At 41.1% G+C, this 21924-nt stretch overlaps 1 protein-coding gene across 1 annotated transcript in view; it reads left to right on the top strand.

Annotated features, from left to right (window-relative positions):
* The window catches only part of BTBD7 (BTB domain containing 7), an 80353-nt gene that overhangs the window by 44178 nt on the left and 14251 nt on the right, over nt 1-21924 (top strand). The window contains exons 4-7 of the mRNA XM_083366746.1: nt 11241-11449; nt 15989-16064; nt 20695-20855; nt 21226-21369. Of these exons, the coding sequence (XP_083222872.1) occupies nt 11241-11449; nt 15989-16064; nt 20695-20855; nt 21226-21369 (590 nt within the window). The remainder of the gene's footprint in view (nt 1-11240; nt 11450-15988; nt 16065-20694; nt 20856-21225; nt 21370-21924) is intronic.

Here is a 21924-nt window from a genome sequence, read left to right on the forward strand (position 1 = left end):
TAGCAAATTATTTTTGGAAACACTGTCATGGTATCTTTCCTTGCCAGTAATATACCGGACCAATCAGGATTTTGCACATAGCAAAATTAATAGACAGTATTATATACACAAGGGACGTGCTGGCTCAGTGGGTTAGGATGCTGAGCTTGTCAGTCAGAAGATCGGCAGTTCGGCAGGTCGAATCCCGAGTGCTGCGTAGCAGAGTGAGCGCCTGTTACTCGTCCCAGCTTTTGCCAACCTAGCAGTTCGAAAGCACGTAAAAATGCAGGTAGAAAAATAGGGACCACTACGGTGGGAAGGTAACAGCATTCTGTGCGCCTTTGGCGTCTAGTCATGCCGGCCACATGACCACGGAGACGTCCTTGGACAAGCGCTGGCTCTTCGGCTTTGAAACGGAGATGAGCACGCATGTGCGGGGGAACCTTTACGTTACCCTTATTATATACACAAGACAACAGTATAGCAAATCAAAGGCAGGCCTGCCTATACCGTATGACTTTCTAATCAAAACCTATCATAATATATTTCCTTCATAATATGTTTTTATGTAATTGCTTAATATCCATATAGTATGCTTATGGCTTGCAGTGTAGAAATACTGTTTTAATTTCACAATTTAAGGCTGTTTGTCTTTAAAAGCAAAACACCTATAACTGCTTTCCATTTATCTGATTATAGCTCTCAGTTTATATCTATTTATTCATTTTGTTTTTCCTTTGTCATTGCTTGGTATCATGGCTTAAGTATCTGGTTCTGCAGAGAGTCTCTGAGTCAGAGGCATTTCCTTACTTGTATTTACACATACAAGTTCATTTATGTGGATGAATGCAGGATACAGGATAACTCAGCTTTTCTTCCATTTTCAGTGAATTTTTTCTGCAGACATTGAGGCTGAGTAATGCAAGAAGTTGGATGAGAAATTGATCTAAATTGTGTAATCTTAAGGGCGTTTAGACAGAGTAAGTCCTCTTAATTTCAAGCAGTTCCAGATGAAAGTGCATTTAGTACTGTATCCTTAAGTATTCCTTTGAGGTCATTTGAATGTTTTGTTCTTATACCTAGCATAAGCACTTCAAAATAAGATGGGTAGCAAAGTAATTTAATTAAATAAATAGCATATATAATTCAGTATTTATTTTACTGATACCCCTGTCACAGGCAGATGATTCTTAATCATTAACGTTATATAAAGAAAAATAATTGAAAATCTCAATGGTAAATAGAAAAATTAACAGTAAAATAACAACTCAAATATTAAATACTAAAGAGACAGCTCAATCTGTTTGTTTGTTTAAATATATATGCTGCCCATTTCACTAACAAGCAACTTTACACATTCTTCACAACAGTTCTGTTTTCAGCATCTGTTTTTGCACTCAGTCAGGGAAGAACTGGTTGACCCTGGGGAGCGGGTTTTCAGAAAACTGGTGCTACTACCAAGAAGCAGAGCCATCTCTCGTCAACTCCTCTTGCCTTCTGAAAATAAACTTTAGTGAAATATTCTTCATGATGACATAATAGGCCAGGTTGATTCTGATCAGAGAATATGGCCCTGTGGATACCTAGGTACCCAGTCAGCTATAACTAGCCTGATCTGCAAAGTATTTGCATTAGGCTATATTTTGACCCTTTTCTGAACATGGCTTGATATTTTTGGTAGAGTCCTGTAACTGTTGCACATTCACACTTGTGCAGAGTAGTACAGCAGAGCAAGGATTTATGTACATGAAACAGTGGGTAAGACAGTGAGTCAAAATAATTACATTGATGATTGTCACAATTACTATACCTTTCTTTGGAAGAAATCCTGAAAATACTGTGTGTTATGAGAAGATTATGCTTTAAAATAGTAGCAATAGTATATAAATTGTGGAGAGTGCCAGTTTCTCGACTATCGACCACAACTTAGTAGTTTTGTTTATATTTCCTAGTTCTATTGGGGGATGCAGATAAGAATATTTTTAGCACATTAAGTTAATTTAATTTGTATCCCGAGCATTTATTTCAACATTATTTCATTCTTAAAATCAAAACTCAAATTATCTTGTCACATTCTGACCGAAGAACGCCTGGAACATCTGATCAAGAAAATAAAAAAATGAGAATTTTGGCCTCTCTCTGAACATCAAAAAGACCAAGCTCATAACCAGTGCAAGGAATGGAAACATCAAAATAGAAATGGATGGTGAAGAAATAGAATGCGTGCAAAAATTCACTTTCCTAGGATCGCAGATCACTCAAAGTGGTGAATGCAGCCGAGAAATAAAACATTGGATTGCACTGAGTTGTACAGCAATGAACATGAGCAGAACATGAAAATGCAAGAACACCAGCCTGGCAACCAAATGTAGATTAGTCTGCTCTATTGTGTTCTCCATAGCTACCTATGGTTGTGAAAGTTGGACAGACAAGAAAGGAAGAAAATTGACTTGTTTGAGCTGTGCTGGAGAAGGCTCCTGCATCTTCCTTGCACAGCAAAGGTGATTAACAAGCAAGTCCTGGAGCGCATAACATCAGATATTTCACTAGAAGGCAAAATCACAAAACTGTGTCTCACTTATTTTGGCCATGTCATGCGGGGGAATTCACTGGAGAAAGCAATTATCTTTGGAAGCATTTGTGGTAAAAGGAAACCAGACCACCAAAGAACACGGTGGCTGTACACCATCAAAGCTGACACCAGTCAGCGCATAGAAAAATTCAAAACAGTAGTGCAAGGTCAGAAGATGTGGAGAAATGAAGAGTCGGACACGGCTGAATGGATCACATCATCATGTCACATTCTATTACATTGCAAGTTTTTTTTTATTTCACCTATACAAGGAGAACCTTAAAATTATTTCTGTTTTGCAATTCAAGATGCTCTTCTAGTGGCAACTCCACAACTTCTCTAAATTGTCCATGCCTTCTGTATAGGAGTTGGAATCAGCAATAGGGTATTTCTTAAACTAATAATTTGCAGATTATGAAGTCAAATATAGAAGAATAAGTATCTGCAGACAAGCAGTCTTCTCTTATTCTTTTTCCTTATTGATCCTTTCTGCCTCATTCAATCTTGATATCATGTAATTAAAAAAAGAAAAAAGTCTGATACTTATTGGCCAAATTGCAATAGCCTATCTTCATGGCATGAAAATGAATTGCACATTTGGGTGGGCTATAAATATTAATATTTGAGAAATGATCATTTTAAGCCCTTTCAATTACATAAGACTAAATCTTTTATTTATGGGGTTCACCTACATATAAAATTCAGCAAGTAATAGTAATCAGTTAAAAGTTTAATCTCATTCAGTCTTCATTTCAATTAATGTTAAAAGTAATGTTAACATAACTGGAAATGACACCACTTTTTATAATTAATCCTTTCCAGAAAAAGCCATGTTTTTACCTGTCTTTGGAAGATCGTAAGAGTGGACACCATCCTTGTGTCAGAAAATTGTGTTCAGAAGGAAGGGAAGACTATGTATGTGATTTAATTAAAATCCTGATTTTTTTTCAGTAGAAATCAGTAATCAGACTAAAATAATAGATTCATATTATTATAAGGGCTCAAATTCTTTTTAGTATCCCAAACATTTAGAAATGAAATGAAAAATGAACTTAATCATTATTTAAGCTATTTAAAAGGAGCTTTCTCCCCTACATATATGCTTCTTTTAAGTTAAGAATTTTATTTGCAGATAATTATATTTATCTACCCATGTGGGGGAAAGGAGGCCGGAAACAACAACCCATCGAGACCAGGATAAGGGAACAGGTGAGGAGTGAGTCTGCAATAACTCCCGACAGCTGAACACGAAAGGGGTGGGGACAGAGCGGATTGCATCCAGTACACTCATGTGAGAACGGAGATCGACTGGAAAGAGTGGAATCGGTCATATGAAGAGAGGAGAAACAGGAACAACTGGGAGGCGAGACAGTCATACGGGCATGCCCTACCCGAAGTTCGGAGGGGATATGACAGATCGGTGAGGGTGGAGCAATGCAGGGACCCCTGGAGGAAAAACAATGAGTAGAGGAGGATGGCGCGATCTGCAGAAAGGAGAAGCAAGATAAACAACAGCCGATTAAATGCGGACAGTGGAACAAGATCAGGAATGACCCTGCAAACACTCCAATCAACCGAACACGGATGAGACAGGGAGGGAGGATGCCACAACACGTGTGCACACCTACGCACGAGGAGCAACCTGCTGAAGGCAGAAAGCACAAGAAGACAGAAAATGATCCAGCAGCCACTCTGATCCACTGCATGCGGACGAGACAGGGGGGAAGGACATCACAGCATGTGCATATACCCACACGTGAGGAACGATCGGAGGGGATGAGATCGACAGGATTGAACGGCAGAGGGCGTAAACAATGGACAGATGCAGTAGAGAAGGAAGGTGGGAATGACAATATAGGGGCGTATACAGCGCCAACCCCGGACACGCAACCTATGATGATTGCGGGAGGGGGGCGCTTGGAAGATGGAATAACAATAGCATAACATGGCTGGATGCAGGTAGGGCAGGTTGAGAGGATAAAAAAGGCAGGGGAGGAGATACAACAACAAAGGTTAAGATTGACAGGTAGAATGGGCAAAGAAAGGAACAACAGGAAGAACGAAAGCAATAGGACGAACACGCACAAGGAGATGCGGAACAGCTAGGATATTTACGGTTAGTTAGGACGGGCGGCCCTATCACACGATCAATGGGCAGGGCACTGAGTCAACAAGGCTTATAAACAAACTCCCCACCCCCTAGCATTTACCCTGATGATGCTGGCAGTACCAGCAAAAGCTAGGTTGTTTTAGGTTTGTAAATAGTTGTTTTTATTGTTTTTACTATTTTAACAACAGACAGCTGTTTTATATTCTTCCCGGAGTTCGAGAACTTCATATGCTACACATAATTATATTTGTATTTAATTATTATCAGTACCCAAACAATTTATCTCCCAAGGCCAAAAATGCCCCCCCCCCATTTTTTGGTACATGCCCTTTTTCTACTACTACCAGTTTACAATAAATAACCAAAGCTTAGTAAGCTTTGAGACAAATTACGTATCTAGTTTCTGGATTGGCATCATCTGCTATTCTTTTTTCACATACCATCTTCAATCAAAGGACAGTATATGAAGAAAGCATAGTGGATGATGCCAATTTTTATGTATGCATTAAGACATACATAAAAACAGATATGCCTGAATTAAAGTAGTGCTTTTCAAGCAGTTGTGTAATTGAAGACCAGTAGGGCTCGAATATTGAAATAAAAAACAATTCAGGGATTGAAAAACCATTGCTCTTCTCATTGTTGTTCATTTAGGCTCAAGCTGTTGTTTCTGACTTATTTGTGTTACTTTTGATGTTCAGCAGTAAGCATGATGTAGAATAAATATATTTGTGTGCTGGAAACAAGGATTTGTCCTGTTACACCATTAAGCTATAATTGACATTTCAAAGGAATTGAACTCCAGCAGAAAGCCATTTGAAAGCAGTGACCTATTTTTCCCCCTGAAACAGCCTGTTTGTTTTCCAGGAATGCGGGGTTTCAAACAAATACTAATGAATATTGGCAGATTTTGTCCCTGCTTGCAAATTCTGCTGCTGCTTTCTCTACCCACTTTTAACACACATTCTGAATGGTAGCTCTTGCTAGTTTTAATTTGGTTTGATGGTGCTGTGTCTTTTACCCTAGAGCTGTGTCTTAGCATCCTAGAATCATAGAGCTGGAAAGAGCCATTTGGACTTCCGTGTCGCCACCCCGCCTCCACCAGTGCAGGAATCAATACTAAAACATGTTTCATAGATGACCATTGAGATTCCTTGTCAACACATCCAGTGAAAGAGAACTCATTATCTTCCTGGATAATTGGTTCTGTTGTTGAATTCTTCTTGGTATTGGGAAGGGTTGTTTTTTTTTAACATTCAATCAAAATCTATCTTTCTGTAAATGTGATTTCCGTATTCCATGTCCTGCAGTCTGGAAGGAAAAAAAATGCTGCATGGCATTACCAATAACTGCCCTGGCCCTATCCAAAAATGTTAATTCTGGCCTCTCAACATCGAAAGATTTCCCACCTTCACAAAAGGTATATTTATACTTGCAAAAATAGGTAAGCCCAACATACTACTTAGTCCAATTGTATTATTACCAGGGACCCTAATTTATAACATAGCCAAATAACTCACAAAACAGCTTGGGCTTCTCATAGAGAGGAGCGAATATTCTGTCAATTTTCTAGTGCCTCCAGAAAATCTAAAGACCTAAGAATAGATTAAATTATAATTTCATTTGATGACATAGCACTCTTCAGGTTCATAGATCCAAAACTAGTGAAAGAATTCATTACAGCTGTACCCGCAAAAAGTGGGGAACAGATGAAAAGGTTAGTGATTTGCTAACTTTTAATAGAAATGATCCATGTGAAAAAGCATTTCTGCAGCTTGACAAGCTTATTTATTAAAGGTCTGTAGGGGCTTGGCATATTTCTGTATTCTGCACTGGCTTAATTTGTGTAGAATGCAATATGTATGACAAGGATGAGACTGAATTTGATTTAAAGCCTACAAGTTTATTATTAGTCTTCATATTTTCTTCCAATATGCTGATAACACATTGGTAAAAGATGAATTAAAAATAATGCACTATATTGATTTTTGGATGATTTGAATTGAAATTTAAATGTTGAAATGTGTTTGTGCTGTATATACAAAATATTTAGTGATTTTGGCTAGCCTTCAGGGACATTAAGTAATCAGGGATGGTTTTAAAACAAAACATAAGGTTTTGACTGACAAGGCAGAAGAGATTTTTGAAGGACTACAAACGATTAACCTAAATTTGTATCTGCTTCTAAATAATTTTGAATGCTGTACATTTACATAGATTTGGTGTAGAATTTTTAAAATATTTATGTTCATGTGTTCCCTGTGTAAAGCTATTGCCTGAAAACTTTAGTAAACATTTTTTAGGAATCATTACTTTACTCTATAAGGCAGTGATGGTGAACCTTTTAGAGACCGAGTGCCCAAACTGCAACCCAAAACCCACTTATGTATCATCGGGTGCTGGGTGGGTGTGGCCCATTGGGTGGGCATGGCTGCAATGGTAGCTGCAGACTGGGTGGGACTAAAAAGTTCAATCAATCAGTTCCAACTTTGCGAGAACTTTTTTTTTCCCTACGAGAAGTTGAAATTGATTAATTGAACCTCTTCTCTTTTTTGGTACATGGCGGCGGAAGCCTAAAGCGAAAAGGTTTTATAAAACCCAGCTGAAGGCCTAGGACTGGGGCGACGGCATGCGTGCCCACAGACAGGGCTCTGTGTGCCACCTGTCGCATCCGTGACATAGGTTCGCCACCACAGGTATAAGGAATAATTTCAAGAGCCCAAAGTATTCTATTTCCATATTCAGAAGAAGGGGGAAAAAGGATTATCTTCTGCCTCTTCTTGTTCTGCCAACTTGACTAAATCTCAAGGCCAAGATGCAATAGAGCGAAAAACAGTCCATATTATTTGTATAGAATAGAAACAAGGACATGATTGTCTTGCTTGTTTGTAGAGGTAAAATCTGAAGATTGTGGAATTATTTTTCCCCCCTAAGCCATGTGTCCACCCTGTGATATACAAAAGAATAGAGCAACATGAGGGAATGAAAGAAGGCACTTTTCATTTAACAATTCTGCATTCATTATATTAAATTGATTTATTAGCATATTTACATAAGTTATGTCAATTGTAATTGAATTCTTTTGAATATATCAATCAACTGCACATTGATTCGTGCCTCACTTTTTTCAGGACCATTGTAACTTTCAATGCTTACAAACAAATAGTTTTAAGTCAAGGACTCCTTATATTGTAAACTATATTAACAGAATCCTGCAGGTCTGAAAGAACAAACTTAATGTAATTATTTTTAATGGCTTGATTTATTAGGATTTCCTAAGTTTCTTTCTCTGACTGTTAAGCAACTAAGGGCTCCTACATCTCTTGTCTGATTGTGTGGTAGGTAGCATCTCTTCCTTTCGTTCTCCAAGGTCATCCACAAATTCCATTACAAAAAGAAAGTATGCAAACCCAATGTCCTTTTGAAGGCGCCAACTGTGGTTTGGTTTGTTTCCTTTGTTTCCTCTAAACCCACCAGAGACCTCTCTGCCTTATGTTCTCCTTACAAGAAGCAATTGTATGGGACAATCTCAAATTGGGCAATCTCAAATCCTCCTTATCCAGAGAGGAATTACAAAGAGCTGATCTACTTACCAGCTCTTCATTCTGCTGCAGTCAATAATTCTGCTTCTTGAGTTCACCATGTCTTCCCTGGATGTCTCCCTAGCCAGTTAAGTTTCCATAGAGTAATTTTTCCTCCTGTGAAGCAGTGAAAGGGGAGAAGATACTGGGAGGAAAATACAGCCCTTGACTTACAACAATAATGGAGCCTGGAATTTTCATTGTGTGTTATGATGGTTGTAAGTCAAGGCACCCATGTGACTGAACTGATTTTTGTGGCAGTTCTAAGCAAATCCATTGTGTGCAATCAGTGGTTTTTGCCAAAAATCAGGCAAAAACATTATAAATCTTGGTCATGTGAACGGGTCTCTACACATGGCTGTAAATGTAAGCCAGTTCCCGAGTGCCCAAAATTCGATCTTATGACCATGAGGGAGGAATCTCAAATCCAGATTGTAAATACATTTTAGGGGTTGCATTGTAACTTCTAACTGTTGCTAAGTGAACTGTTATAAGCTGAAGACTACCTGTAAGTTTTCAGTTGAATGGGATTATTCAAATCAAATTGAAACATAAGAAATTTGCAAGAGCCTTGGGGCTGGCTTATCATCTAATTCCACACCCAGCCTGTTGTAAACCTTACCAGAACATTCCCTTGGCAACCTATAAATCTATCCTCAAGATGCCAATGAATAAAATCTTCTTGCTAACATTTGGCACCCTAAATTTTGATTTGTTTCTTCTGGCTGAGACAATTGTTTCCTTTGAAGATAGTAGACAGCAGAATGATATTAGGTAACCTGAAATTTATTAGTTTATTACATATATATATATATATATATATATATATATATATATATATATATATATATATATATATATATATATATATATATATTTATCCATGCATCATTTCCCCTTTTTCTGAAATATATAAATATCAGTGCATCTCTTTGGTTTAGGGGGCACTCTGAGGTTTAGAGGGGCAGCTCTCATTATCCTTTTAGTGAGTTCTCCAGCACAGTACTATTTATATAGTAAAGCACTGCAGTGAACCTTGATTTTTTTGCTTTGTGACCCATGTTTTGATTTCCCCAGAAAAAGTGGTGATTTATTCCATATTGGTATAGCTGAGGATCCAAAATTAGGTTCTTTATGGAGAAATGGACCAATCTGCCTCTTGCAGCTAATGGTGGGAACATATGTGTTGGAGGCAGAGCTCAGCTTGACTGTAGAAGATGCTTCTCCTGGCAATAGAGGCAAATCTGTGGAGGATTACATCTGCCAAATCCTAAAGTCTAGACAGGCAGCATGTGGGAAATGGGGAGGTTAGATTGCTGAATTAAATAGCTAAGAAAACATTAACTTTCTTTGTTCTGTTTCTTATTGATTCTACTGGACATGTTTTCTGCCGTAACAAATCCTAGCTCTACTCAAGCGTTAAGTGGGCATTAAAATGTACTTTTACTATTCAACAGCAAATTGGGTCATTGTTTCAGAGATACTTCCTTACCTAAACAGAGAAACACAACCTCTGCAGGCAGGCAAAAAAATTCAGTAGCAATGGGAGCAATGTTCAACTTCCTGTTGGCTTCCCATTGAATTTCCTTGTGGGAAGCGGGCAGTGAACATTGGGAATCTTCCTTCCTTCCTTCCTTCCTTCCTTCCTTCCTTCCTTCCTTCCTTCCTTCCTTCTTTCTTTCTTTCTTTCTTTCTTTCTTTCTTTCTTTCTTTCTTTCTTTCTTTCTTTCTTTCTTTCTCTCTCTCTCTCTCTCTCTCTCTCTCTCTCTCTCTCTCTCTCTCTCTCTCTCCTTCCTTCCTTCCTTCCTTCCTTCCTTCCTTCCTTCCTTCCTTCCTTCCTTCCTTCCCTCCCTCCCTCCCATTGAGTCATCGTTTCAAGGGTGCTTCCTTACTGGATTCCTCCGTGTCTTCAACAGTGACACAGCTTCTAATATACAGCCTTCACTGGAAAAGTTGGGATACATTCAGATATATGTCTGCCTTGAAAATAACTCATGCTGAACTGTATATCATAGTCAAACATCAGCACAGGAAATGTTTTATGACATTTTATATTATGTCATAAACTGCTTTATAATACTATTTATATCATAGAATGTTTTATAAAATTTGACAACTTTCATTTCCGGAGGAATCATGGGCTCTGGATTTTGGATACATTTTGGAAGCTAGCCCATTTGAAGTACCTCAGTTGAAAATGTGTTACACTATATAGTGTACCATTTCACCCAGTTAAAGATTACAGGAATCAAGAGTTCAGTAATATATAGATTGTACATAATAATCTACTAAGCACATTTACCCAAAACAACTCTTTAATTATGTTTACTGGTTAATATGGTTTTGTGAAAAACAAACTGTTATGTGGATGATTTGGCTTATTTGGAATCCTGGAAAAATGTGTGTGTGTGTGTGTGCACATGTGTGTACACGTGTGGATGGAGATGGATATTTTAAATTGCCCCATAGGAGGCACAGTCATTATATTTACTCCATTTGTGTGGAATCTGGATTTAGTTTTAACTTCCTTGGTTACATGATCTCTGATAGTAATTGGGGGGGGGGAATCCTTACAAAGTTACTAAACTGCTGTTTCTAGAATATTATTTTGACTACAAGAAGTCCTCATTAAGCGTAGGGTGACCATTTGTAGTTATAACAGTGATGAAAAAGTAACTCTGCAGTTCTCACATTAACAACCTAGGCAGGCCTTCAAAGCAACAGAAAGCTGAAGTAAAATCATAAGCACAGTCACAGTTTCACTTAATGACCACCTCACTTAAGTGAGTTGCTGGTCCCAATTGTGGTGGAGGACTACCTGTAGTTACTTTTGAGACACTGTGCCTATTGCAGCTATATAAGTAACAGATATTGGCAGGCCAGTTTTTAAAAGAACTTTGCTTAAAAAGACAGTTGTGGTTTTACTTACAACTTCTGCTGAATAATGGCAGTTCTTGAACATGTAAACCTCATTAAACGGCATGTGTTCTTTGTGTAGGCTGTGAGGATATTATTGCCGAGAGCATCTCACTGGAAACCTTAATTGCCATTCTCAAGTGGAGCTCCCAGCCTTATGGCTCCAAGTGGGTACACCGCCAAGCACTGCATTTCCTCTGTGAGGAGTTTTCCCAAGTCATGACTTCAGATGTCTTTTATGAACTTTGCAAAGACCACTTGCAAACTGCTATCCAGTCAGACTACTTACAGGTAATTGTTTCTTCCTATTCGATTGTTTTATTAAGTGCCGAATCATGCTTTCTTACTAGTGGTATGGAACAGAAGCATGCAGATCCCAAAGCTTTGACCACTGGAGAAAAACAGAAGAAGCAGCAAAACCTTGCTTGAATTATTATGTGCAGAACGGGTTCTTCCTCTTTCCTTCTTCTGGTATTTATACACACAAGTTGCTTGCAGAGGTAGTGATTAAGGAAAGCATTCGCCTTTGCTGGCATATAACCCAGCCCAAACTGACAATATAAACTATTGCTTGAAAGCTTAATAATAGCCTAGAAGCAGTTGCAAATTATTTTAAGTGAAACTCTTTTAGGCTTTAATTTTGGTCTTGCCTTTTCAGAGGTTTATAGAAATTATATAGTAGATTCACAACTAACAACATATATTTGTGGCAAGAGAATGGGAAACCCAGGCTCCTCATTGAAATACACTTTTCTTGTTAGAAAGGTACTAAATCTCCTTAATTTTGACCACTTTTCATTCGACCACACTCCTGTTCTAGTTCAGTAAACTAAGAAAACTCCATTGATAATTGTTACCTAGTTCAAAAAAAGCCTCTCCTCTGCATTAAATATTACCTTGAAAAATTCATCTTTGTATGCTTTTTTGCTCTGATTATATAGCATGGAAATTGGAAACTTTGGTTCATATACTTTGTCTATGGAGATTCTCAGTCATCCAGGTCATAATTATCCCAAAGGTGCTTTTTCACGAGGCAGCTGTGGAGTTTCTTGTTTTTCTTTGAAAACATTTCACTTCTCATCCAAGAAGCTTCTTTAGCTCTGATTGGATGGTGGGGAATGGAAGGATTTATACTTCTTGTGGACAGCTGGGCTTTTGCATTCTTTTAGAGAGTCGTTGAGGCCACCTGGAGGTTTATCTGTGTCATCAGAGTCACCTGAGTAGAAAGATAATATCATATCCCTCCCCTTCTGTTGAGAGAGGGCTGTGCAATTTTATTTATTTATTTATTTATTTATTTATTTATTTATTTATTTATTTATTTATTTTATTGCATTTATATACCGCCCTTTCCCTGAGGACTCAGGGCGGTTTACAGGGAGTTAAAAATCAACCATACAAAAGTTAAAACCCAATTTAAAAAAATATTAAATCAACCCTGTACTATTAAAAACCCCAATTAAAATGAATGTCTCCTCAGCCTGGGCCCGAGAGCTCAAAGAGCCAGGTCTTCAGGCCCCGGCGGAATGATCGGAGGTCGGGAGCAGTCCTCAGCTCCACCGGCAGCTGGTTCCAGAGGGCAGGCGCCCCCACTGAGAAGGCCCTATCCCTGGGTGTCACCCGCCAGCAAACTCTTACCGGCGGCACCCTGAGCAGACCCTCCCTGTGGGAGCGCACTGGGCGAAGGGCGTTTGATGCCGGCAGCAGGTGTTCCCTCAAATACCCCGGACCCAGGCCATGTAGGGCTTTATAGGTGATAACCAGCACCTTGAATTTCACCCGGAGGGCAACCGGAAGCCAATGCAGCTCGCGGAGTAGAGGTGTTACATGGGAGTATCGGGAGACCCCCATTACAACTCGCGCGGCCGCATTCTGCACCAGTTGAAGCCTCCGAGTGGTCTTCAAGGGCAGCCCCATGTAGACAGCGTTACAGTAGTCCAAACGGGAGGTCACAAGCGCATGAGTAACTGTGCGTAGGGCGTCTCGGTCCAGATAGGGACACAACTGGCGCACCAGGCGAACCTGTGCAAAAGCCCCCCTGGTCACGGCTCCTATGTGATCTTCAAAATTGAGCCGTGAATCAAGGAGGACGCCCAAGTTGCGAGCCCTATCAACGGGGGGTAACACCTCACCCCCCATCATTAGAGGTGGAATAACTTGGTTAACCCGAGATGCCGATATGCACAGCCACTCAGTCTTGGCGGGATTGAGACGCCTGTTTCTCCCCATCCAGACCTGAACCGCCTCCAGGCACCGGGACATCACGGAGAGGGCATCACTGGGTTGGTTCGGGGTGGAAAGAAAAAGTTGGGTATCATCAGCGTACTGGTGATACCCCACCCCGAAGCCACGAATGATCTCGCCCAGCGGCTTCATATAGATGTTGAACAGGAGAGGCGAGAGAACCGACCCCTGAGGGACTCCACAAATGAGAGGCCTCGGGGCGGATCTCTGCCCTCCCGTCAACACTGACTGCGAGCGGCCCTGGAGGTAGGAGGAGAACCACCGTAACACGGTGCCTCCCACTCCCAACCCCCTGAGACGCCGCAGCAGGATACCATCGTCGATGGTATCGAAAGCCGCTGAGAGATCTAATAGGACCGGGACAGAGGAGCAACCCCTGTCCCTTGCCCTCCAGAGATCATTCACCAGCGCGACCAATGCCGTCTCCGTGCTGTGTCCGGGCCTGAAACCCGATTGGTACGGGTCCAGATAATCAGTTTCCTCCAGGAACAGAGGGAGCTGATGCGCCACCACACTCTCAACAACCTTCGCCAGAAAGCGAAGGTTGGAGACTGGACGGTAGTTGTCTAAAGCAGCCGGGTCCAAAGCAGGCTTCTTGAGAAGGGGTCTCACCACCGCCTATATCTCCGAGCAGTGGCGCGCTCCGACCCTCCGGTTAGCACCCTCTTACCCGGGGATGTGGGTGATCAGGCCCCTGAGCTCAGGTTGGTCTATTTTAACGCTAGATCCGTAGTTAACAAAGCTCCCCTCATCCATGATCTGATCAAGGAGGAAGGTGCGGATCTAGCGTGCATCACGGAAACTTGGTTGGGTTCGGAGGGAGGGGTGCCTCTCACCGAGTTATGCCCGCCAGGTTTCCGGGTGCTGGGCTCAGGGCAGGGGTGGTGGGGTGGCAGTGGTTATTCGGGAGACTTTGTGTCCCCAGGAGGCCACCATTGTCCAGATGGCCGGGAGTGAATCCCTCCTCTTGAGATGTGGTTCTCGGGTTCAGTTGGGTTTGTTGCTTACATACCTGGCGCCCAGCTGTGTGGCAACAGCCCTGCCTGAGCTGCTCGACACCCTCTCAGGGTTGGCGGTGGAGTTCCCCAGGCTTATAGTCCTGGGTGACTTCAACCTGCCGTCACTGGGAGGGTCGTCGGAGTTAGCTCGGGAGTTCATGGCTTCCATGACAGCCATGGGCCTGACCCAGGTTATTGAGGGCCCGACTCATGTGGGGGATCATACTCTCGACCTGGTATTCCTGTCTGGACAGTGGTTGGATGATCTGGGAGGGGGCTCCCCGTCCATCACCCCTCTGTCATGGTCAGATCACCACCTCCTGAGGCTGGTTTTCCGTTATGCCACCCCCCGCCGCTGGGCGGCGGAACCGACCAGGTGGTTCCGCCCCAGGCGCCTAATGGACCCTGATCGGTTCCAGAGGGCGCTTGGGCCTATACCTATCACCCTTACCCACAGCCCAGTCGATGCTCTGGTGGAGGCCTGGGAAACGGCTACCACCAGGGCACTTGACTGCGTTGTACCCACGCGACCTCTGACCCGGCGCAGATCCCGTTGGGCCCCATGGTTCTCTGTGGAGCTCCGGGAGATGAAGCGTCGGAGACGAGGTCTAGAGAGCGGTTGGAGATCCAGCCGATCCGAATCCGACCGATTGCAGTTAAGAACCTTTATAAGGTCTTATCTTGCGGCGATAAGGACGGCGAAGTCTAACTACTTTGCCGCCCTTATCGCGTCCGCAGATAATCGCCCGGCCACCCTGTTTAGGGTGACTCGCTCCCTCCTTAACCAGGAGGTGAGAGAGGATCCCTTGCAGGGACGAGCCGAGAAGTTTAGTCATCATCTGGCGGACAAAATCGCTCGGATCCGGACCAGCCTGGACTGTGACTGGGCAGAGTCTGATGTGGAGGAATCAGGCAGTCTTGAGCACGTTATCTGGACTGAGTTCGACCCTGTTTCCCCTGATGATGTGGACAGGATCATGGGGAGACTGAGCACCACCACCTGTTTGTTGGATCCGTGCCCCTCCTGGCTAGCTTATGCGGCTCGGGAGGGAACACGAGGCTGGTTCCATGCAGTAATAACTGCTTCTTTGACATAGATGGCCTCTTTAACCCCTCTTTCAAACCAGTGGTCTGTCCAAAATGTGGACTTCGCTGTCCTCAAAAGAGTGGCCTTTGTGTTTTAAATGCCTTTGTCTTTTAAATTCCTCAATATTGGAGAAACAAAAGAATCACTTCATAAATATATAGGAGAACAAACCAATCAGGACAAAATTCAGCAGCCCATCTGCATTTAAAGACACACAATTTACACACACGTACATGTAATGAAAAGTAGAATACTGTAACAAATTTCCTTTATAGAATTAGCAGTACTAGTAATAAAAACTAGGAATTTGACTGAAATGCAGTGAGCAACATAGAATATTGTGTTATAAATCTTTGAAATTAAGGAGCTTAATTGGCTGTAATTTATTATTAATCTAAACTTCATTAGAATAAGCACTTTTTGGCCTAAAAGTTAATTTGATGGTTCTGTGGATTGGCCTCAGACTATGTGTTTTTATGCTTTTAAATCCCTCTTCAACAGGCAAGTGAACAAGATATCTTGAAATACCTTGTGAAATGGGGTGAACATCAGTTAATAAAAAGAATTGCAGATCGAGGTAGGTGTTTAATAGATACTATGTTTCATTGTTAAGGAAATTCTCATTTAATTTTTAAATGCTGACTGTAACATGCTTTTTAGTATGAAATGCAGTGCTTAGGAAGCTGACATTCATTCATCATTCATTCATTCATTCATTCATTCATTCTATCCACTTTTGTCTACAATACTACTAATACTTGTATGTCAGAAGCACCGAAGTGCTTTCCTAGTGAAATGATTTGCTGGTGATATCACCATTGCCTAGGGGAGTACCCTGTCTATTAAGAGCAGCAGAACGTAGCCGGGCCTTTTGGCACATTGATATATGTTGCAGTGAAATTCTTTATATTTTCATCTGTTTATGTTTTGTATGTGTGTGTTTTGCTAGCTAGTTTAACTAGCTAATAAGTGTGTGTACAGTAGTGCGCAATTTACAACCACAGTTGGTACTAGAATTTTGGTCATAAGTCACTGCGATCATAAGTTGAGGCACCACCTGACTGGACTCAATTTTGTACTTTTTTTATGATCATCGTTAAGCAGGTCACAGCAGCTGTTAAACAAACCATGTGTTCATTAAGTGAACCACAAATTCATAAGTGTGAATCCATTTTATCTAATTGGTGTTTTTTGCCAGAAAATGGCAAAAAAAGTCAGAAAACATAAGCATCTAGCTGTGGGATGTTGCAAGCTGGTTGCTAAGCACCCAAAATGGGATTACATCATCATGGGTGTGGTCCGGCAGTCATAACTTAGAGGACATGTCATAAATAACTTTTTTCCAGTATGTCATAATGTTAAATGACCAATTTAAGTCGAGGACTACTTGTACCATGCTTTTTCTTTAAATTAGAATATTGAAGGAAAAATCTCAGTACATACCTGACAGTCCAGTTTAACAAACCACCACATTTAAATGTAGTCCATATATTTGACCGGTGTACTGTACATTGCGATGATGATGATGATGATGATGATGATGATGATGATGATATCCATTCAGTCATGTCAGACTCTTGGAAATTCTATGGGTCATGTCTTCCCACATCTTCCAATCTTGCACTGCTTCTTTGAGTTGTTCGATGTTATGGATGGTGTCAGCTTTGAACGTATATTGCAGTGATGACAAAACAATTCTAAGATGTTATGACATTAAAATCCTAAATAAAGTATAAATCAGCATGGGTCTCCCAGAACTCCTTTTCTGGTCAGCAGAGCTTCCACTCATTCAGAAGTCAGAAAAACTGTACGATGAGCATTAAAATAAGCTTAATAAAGCTTTCCAAACAAAAGGAAAACAATACTGTTCCAAAAATCAAAGGGCAAAAAAGTGGAAAACTCCAGTCCCTGTGGTTACCTCAATTTTAGCTTCTAGCATCTCTGTTTTAGGAACATGCTTATATGTAAGTAACGGTAATGTTACTTATATGACAATAGGTCTCAGATCATCTTACAGTAAAAATTAACCCAAATTAAAAAAACTAAAGCCATTAAGAAAAACTTTAACAATAGCATTTTTAAAAATATATATAGAAGTTCTTTTATTTGGGTTAATTTTACGGTAAGCTAGTCCGAGATCTGAATTTCATATACAGTAGTGGCCAGAATTGTGGAAACCTTTTTGGGAAACGTACATTTGAGGTTTGATGGCTAATAACACCACTTTTGGGGGGGGCAGTAGTACCATAAAATTATATATCAGTGGAAAGATAATTTAATCAAGAATGTAATGCAACAAAGTTTGTTCAGTTATCTGTATTCTATGAAAAGTTATAGCCAAATAATCAGAAAATAGGAAGCACAACTTGCTTAGGTTGATATCAGGTAGCTTTCCTTCATCTGATTGTAATAATAATAATAATAATAATAATAATAATAATAATAATAATAATAATAATAATAATAATAATAATAATAATAATAATAATAATAATAATAATAATTTTATTTATATACCGCCCTTCTCCCGAAGGACTCAGGGCGGTGAACAGGGCAAATATATAAAAAATACAAAAATACAAAAGTTAAAAGAAAATTAAACATATGCCCGACTAAAAACAGTAAATACAAATGTTAAAAATGACCAAAAAACCCAACCCATCCCCCATCAGGCCAGGCCGGCTTGTTCAAATAAGAGTGTCTTCAGATCGCGACGGAAGGAGCGAAGGTCGGGTGCCATCCGGAGCTCAACCGGCAGCCGATTCCATAGCTCCAGGGCACCCACAGAGAAGGACCTCCCCCTGGGGGCCACCAATCAACATTCTCTGCTCGGTGGCACCCTGAGGAGGCCCTCTTTGTGGGAATGCACAGGGCGGAGGGAAGTTGATGCCGGCAGCCAGTGAGCATGAGTGTTTAGAGAGCCAATCAGGTGTCATCTTGTTTTGCAATGAGCCAATCAGATCACAGTAGGATTCAGTTATTGATGTCATGTATTGAAGCTGAGAGGAGGACATTTGTCAGTGTGTTATGTGATCACTATCAAGTTGGTTGTATTTTTTGTGTGTGTTCTTTCATTTAGTGAGCTTGTAAAACGTAATAAAATTAAAGTAATGGTGCAAAGAGTTGACTGGTTGCCCAGAAAGCGATATAAAATAGTATTATTAAGTGAACAAGGCTACAGTTATAAAGAAATTAGAAGAAAAATTGCTGGAAACTTAACCAAAGGTGGCATTTCTAAGTTTTGAAGAGGTAAAAGGAGACTCAGTCACTACAAAACCACACTGGTAAAGGCAGGAAAAGGTGCTCAGCAGCAAGTGATGATAGAATAATTAAGAGACTGTGCCTACGTGACAGAAGAAAATCATCTGGGTGTATGCAAGATGAAATGGCACAATGCAATGTGAAGTTGAGTGCAAGGACTGTTCGGCGCAGAATGCAGGAATTTGGCCTAAACTCTAGAATTCCATGAAAAAAGCCACTTCTATCTCTCAAACAAAGGTTGAAAAGACTAAACTGGGCTAAAACCCATGTTACCTGGACAGAGGAACAATGGGACAGTGTTATTTGGAGTGATGAGACCAAAATCTCCCTGTTTTGTAGTGATAGCATAAAATACATAAGGAGAAGAATCGGAGAAGATTTGCATCCTGATTGCATTACGTGTACCGTGAAACACCCAGTCAGTGTTGTGATCTGGGGTTGTATGACATCAAAAGGTGTGGGCAGAATTTGTGTGATTAATGGGAATATAAGTGGCCAAAATACATTAATGCAATACTTAAGCCCAAACTGAAGCCTTCTGCACATGATATTTTCCAAGACAATGAAGCATTTATATTTCAACAGGATTCAGCTCCATGTCATGTTGCTGCTGTGTGCAAAAAGTGGTTTCAAGATAATAATATTCCACTGCTGGAATGGCCTGGGAATAGCCCAGACCTTAACCCAGTGGTGGCGAACCTATGGCACGGGTGGCAACTGTCTCTCTTCAACCAGCTGCCTGTTAATTTGCTGAAATCCCATGTGGCTGAATGCATCCCGGCACGGCTGGTTTCCCTTCCCCCGTCCCGTCCCTCCTGGCCTCGCATGCTCTCCTTTTCCAAGGCACGAACCACTGCATCACCTCCTCAGCTATTGGCCAACCATCCATCTCAGAGGTGGCTTCTTTGAACTGCTGGTGACGGGCTGCGGAGCCCCAGAGTGCACCTGTCAAGGGGCCGGCAGGCTGTGGCTACTGATGGACCCCGTTGGCCCCCATGCGGTCGCTGGCCTCTGTGTGCGGGGGCCGATGGTGTCAGGCAGCAGCTGCTCCAGCCCTTGCCTTGCCCCATGGCAATGGCACCCCCACTCTGCCTCGCCTCACCTCCTGATTCTCCTGCCTACCACCCCACCTGCCAGAGACCTCCTGCAGCTCCCCCAACCCTGCCCAACCCCACAGGTGTCCCTCCCCACGAGCAACATTGAGGTGACCATACCCACCTTGGCCACACCCACCCAATCTTCCATGACCACCACAGCCACACCCACCCAGTGGGCCACGCCCACCTGGCACCCAGCAATAAATAAGTGGGTTTTGGATTGCAGTTTGGGCACTCGGTCTCTAAAAGGTTCGCCACCACTTCCTTAACCCAATTGAAAATCTATGGAGCCAACTAAAGAAACTTGTTAATTAGAAGCAACCCAGCAATAAAACACAGTTTAGAAGCAATCATTCAATCTTGGTTTTACATTATAACAGCTGCAGAACTAAAGGACTTGGTTCACTCCATGGGAAGACGTTGTAAGGCCGTAATTCATGCTAAAGGTTACCCAACTAAGTATTAACTGTCATGGTGATTATTTTTGTATATCTCATTTTTTCTATGGTAATAATTTTTGTATATCTTGTTTTTTCTACATGTTTCACTTTTCTTCTTTATAACTGCTATTCTAATAGCAAATCCTTCATAAAAGTTATTGCATTACATTCTTGATTGAATTATCTTTCCATTAATATATAATTTTATGGTACTGCTCCAAAAAAAGTGGTGTTATTAGCCATCAAACCTCAAATGTATACTTTTCCCAAAAGGTTTCCACAATTTTGGCCACTACTGTAAGTAATGTTCATAAGTAAAAAATAACAAAAATTTAGAATAAATATGCCTTTAATCATTCTTTTAAAAATATTAGAACACATAAGTAAAACAATTTATTTAATTTGTCAGAACCCAATTTATTGAGTGGCACGGCTCATAGTGTGAACAAGCGTGGTGTAAAGAGGCGAGATCTTGATATTGAGGAATTAAAAGAAATCCTTTCCCCTCTCTTACCGTTCGTCCGCACTGAGCACATCCTGCCTATGAGTAGCGAAGTACTGACAGATTCAGTAAGTATATTTTAAAGTTTCCTTTGAATCCTGCTGCAGCTTTTTATGCTGCTGTCCATGAGAAAAGTACAGAAAAAAATGGGCTGGGAAGAGTTCAGTCAGGTTCAGGGGGCTTGTTCATTTGGTGATATCTAACAGATCAACAGATCACCATCAAAGAACAGATCTCTCACCCCTGATTTAGATCATTATATAAAATTTATTGTGGTTTTGGAAGCTTTGGGCTACATGCTGTGATTCTCGGGTTTTTTTAAATTTGTATAGGTACAGTTCTATTCTTTACTGGTGACTATCATCAAGCCCTACATGGTTTGTTCTTTTATACTTAAAAATAATTGTTACCTTTCTGATGTGATGTTTTCTTTTAAAGATGAAGAGAGGTCTCATTAGTACACCTCCTTCGGACATGCTGCCAACAGCAGAAGGTGGGAAGTCAAATGTGTGGCTGCGACAAAAAAATGCCGGAATTTATGTGAGGCCGAGGCTGTTCTCACCGTATGTGGAGGAGGCTAAGGTAAAATGATGTATTAATGCTGCCATCCATCTCATAGCTTGCGGTTTACCTAGCCTGCCATGTAACTCATCTGTTTTATATTCAGAATGGTATTTAAAATTTATTATGAGTTGGAAGTGCAAAAGTACCTAGGTTAATATGACTTTGAAAGCTTTAACAGACATCTGCAGGCAGACGTCAATATTGCTGAATACTAAGTCTTCCTTTTTCCAGGTTCTCATCCTGGATTCACTAAGGATTCTTTACAGTATATGACTATCTGATAAATTAGAGCAGAGGTCCCCAAACCTTTGGGCACCAGGGACCGGTTCCGTGGAAAAACGTTTTTCCACGGACCGGAGTGTGTGTGGGTTTGTGTGCTGCCTGCATCTCACGGATGGGGCTTTGCTTTTTTTGTGCAGACTGGTTGCTGGCATGCAGTCCACGGTACCGGTCCACGGAACAGGGATTGGGGACCTCTGAATTAGAGGGTAGACAAGCTTCCATCTCTTTATTGCTGGTATCTCCAAAACAACAACAACAGGATTTCAGATTTTTTCTTCCACTCTACCCGCT

Source organism: Vipera ursinii (genome assembly GCF_947247035.1).
Source record: "Vipera ursinii genome assembly, chromosome: 1".
Classification (NCBI taxonomy): Eukaryota; Metazoa; Chordata; class Lepidosauria; order Squamata; family Viperidae; genus Vipera; species Vipera ursinii.